The 2,083-nt window shown below is 66.3% G+C and overlaps 1 protein-coding gene across 1 annotated transcript in view; it reads left to right on the top strand.

Moving 5' to 3' along the window:
• Nucleotides 1-1,661, top strand: part of MNEG_2552 (non-specific serine/threonine protein kinase) — a gene marked incomplete at both ends in the record, with an annotated part of 3,576 nt that extends 1,915 nt beyond the window's left edge. Inside the window, 5 exons of the mRNA XM_014048966.1 lie at nt 138-303; nt 481-570; nt 716-889; nt 1,173-1,258; nt 1,484-1,661. Of these exons, the coding sequence (XP_013904420.1) occupies nt 138-303; nt 481-570; nt 716-889; nt 1,173-1,258; nt 1,484-1,661 (694 nt within the window). The remainder of the gene's footprint in view (nt 1-137; nt 304-480; nt 571-715; nt 890-1,172; nt 1,259-1,483) is intronic.
• Between the last annotated feature and the right edge of the window lie 422 nt (nt 1,662-2,083).

Raw genomic sequence — 2,083 nt, 5'->3', positions numbered from 1 at the left:
CGAGGCCTGTCGCATGCAAAGCTGGGCGCTCATCACCTATCCCGTCTCACCAACAAGCAGCTGGCCGCCTGCAGCCGACCCCCAACCCCACCTTGACACACACACACACACACACACACACGATTGAACCATTACAGGACCGAGGCGTCCGAGCGCGACGCGGCCGCCCGCGCGGCGCTCGCCTCCTTGGCGCGCGGCCTCGCGGCCAAGGAAGGCGCGCTCGCGCGGCTGCAGCTGGCCGCCAGTGCCGCGCGGCTGGGGACGCTGAGCGTGGCACGGAGCGGGCCCATGGGGTTCGCAGAGGTGAGCAGCCACGACGTTTGCCCGTCGCGCCGAAGCGGGCTGTGGGCGCTGCCTTAAGGCAGGCGTAACCCATGATCTTCACAGTCAGTGCAGCCTGCGGACTTTAGGGGGCGGTTGGTGCAAAGCGCCAGGCCATCTGTCCCGCGCAGCAACGACCGCACAAATGGCTGTGCGCAGGTCTGGGAGGACGGGCCCGCGTTCCTTGAGCTGGTGCGGCGCGGGGCGGCGCTGCAGCGGCAAAAAGAGGAGATCGAGGCGGCGCGGAAGGTGGGGCGCGCTCGGGTGTTGGTGTCCCTGGTTTGGCCACACGATGTTTGCAGCGTCGCCACGGCCTTGCGAAACGCCGTTGTGCAAGGGTGTTTAAAGGGGGCGTGGGCTGTTCCCAAGGGCGCTTTCTTGCAAACCGTCGCAGGCGCTGAAGCGGCGGCTGCCCCCGCCCCCAAGGGCGGCAGCGGCGGCAGCGGCGGCGGCGGCGGCGGCACCAGACAGCCAGGACCCAAGTAGCGGCGGCGCCTGCGGCCCCAGCAGTAGCGGTGATGTGTATCTGACGTCAGCAGAGTACGTCACCAAGGACGAGATCCTCAAGGTCAGTTGGCGATGCGTCTGTCCAGCGCTTTCGCGTGTTTGCGGACCACACGGGCAAAAGCCATAGCATGCCTGGTGTATGGGCCCGTGATGTGAAACCGGGTTTGCAACCTTGCCGGCAGCAGTTGGGACATGCGCGCGCGCGGCAGGGGCTGCCTCGTGTGCTTGGGCTTGCGCACAGCCAAAGGCTTGACAACGCGAAAACGCCCAGGGTCGCCGTAACGGCAACCGATCCTTGCTGTCCGTTTGCTTTGCTGCTGTCAATGTTGCCGCGTGCCGCGCAGGTGCGCCTGTCAGTGCTGAAGCGTGAGGAGGAGGCGCTGTCACGGGAGGAGGAGCGGCTGGCCCTGGACCGCACAAGACACATACGGTAAGGGGGGGGGTGCTATGTGGGAGGGTTGAGAAGAGAAGGGGCATGATGTGCATGGCATCGTCTGGCGCACGGAGCTGATGGCCCGGGCCGCCCCCTGCCCCGCTTGGGGCTGCCCCTGGGAGATATGAGGCCCGCGGCACAAGAGCGTCCGAGTGGCACCCCGGACCGCGGGCATGAGGCGTGCGCGACAACGCCGCCGCGTCGCGCACCGCCGCGCCGCAGGCTTCTGAAGCGCGTGCGCGAGGAGGAGGGCAGCCGGTTCTGCGGGCACCAGCCGCTGCTGCACGGGCGCTACGTGCTGATGGGGCTGCTGGGGAAGGGCGGGTTCAGCGAGGTCCACAGGGTGAGGGGGCGCCCTGGGCACGACCTGATTAGCCAGTGGGGGCTGGGGTGTGAGTGAGCATGTGTGTGGTTGTGTGTGATTGTGTGTGTGGTTGTGTATGCGTGCGCATGTGAGTGAGTGCGCGCATGTGCCTGCGTGTGTGTGTGTGTCTGGGTGGGGATCAGAGGTGCTTGGGACGTTTACTCATGAGCGTGGGTTCGCGACCTGTTGAACCTGGTGTGCGTGTGTGTGTGTGGGGGGGGGAGGGCATATGTGTTGTTGTGATGCTGGATCAGGGGAGCAGCCCGACCCAAGGACCAGAAACCACACCCTGCCACATGAGACTCCACTCAGCGGCCGCCCCCACGCCCTCGCCGCGCTACACCTCTGCACCCCCCCTTGCCTTCCCCCTACTCTGCCACTTGCAACCTTTCCTTGCTTCCCCAAACGCCCGTCTCTAAGACCCCTCAATATGACTTGTCGCTCTCCCCGTGTTCCCC

The sequence above is a fragment of the Monoraphidium neglectum genome, assembly GCF_000611645.1.
Source record: "Monoraphidium neglectum strain SAG 48.87 unplaced genomic scaffold scaffold00292, whole genome shotgun sequence".
Classification (NCBI taxonomy): Eukaryota; Viridiplantae; Chlorophyta; class Chlorophyceae; order Sphaeropleales; family Selenastraceae; genus Monoraphidium; species Monoraphidium neglectum.
Note: the sequence above shows the minus strand (reverse complement) of the source record. Positions and strands in the feature narration are given on the sequence as shown.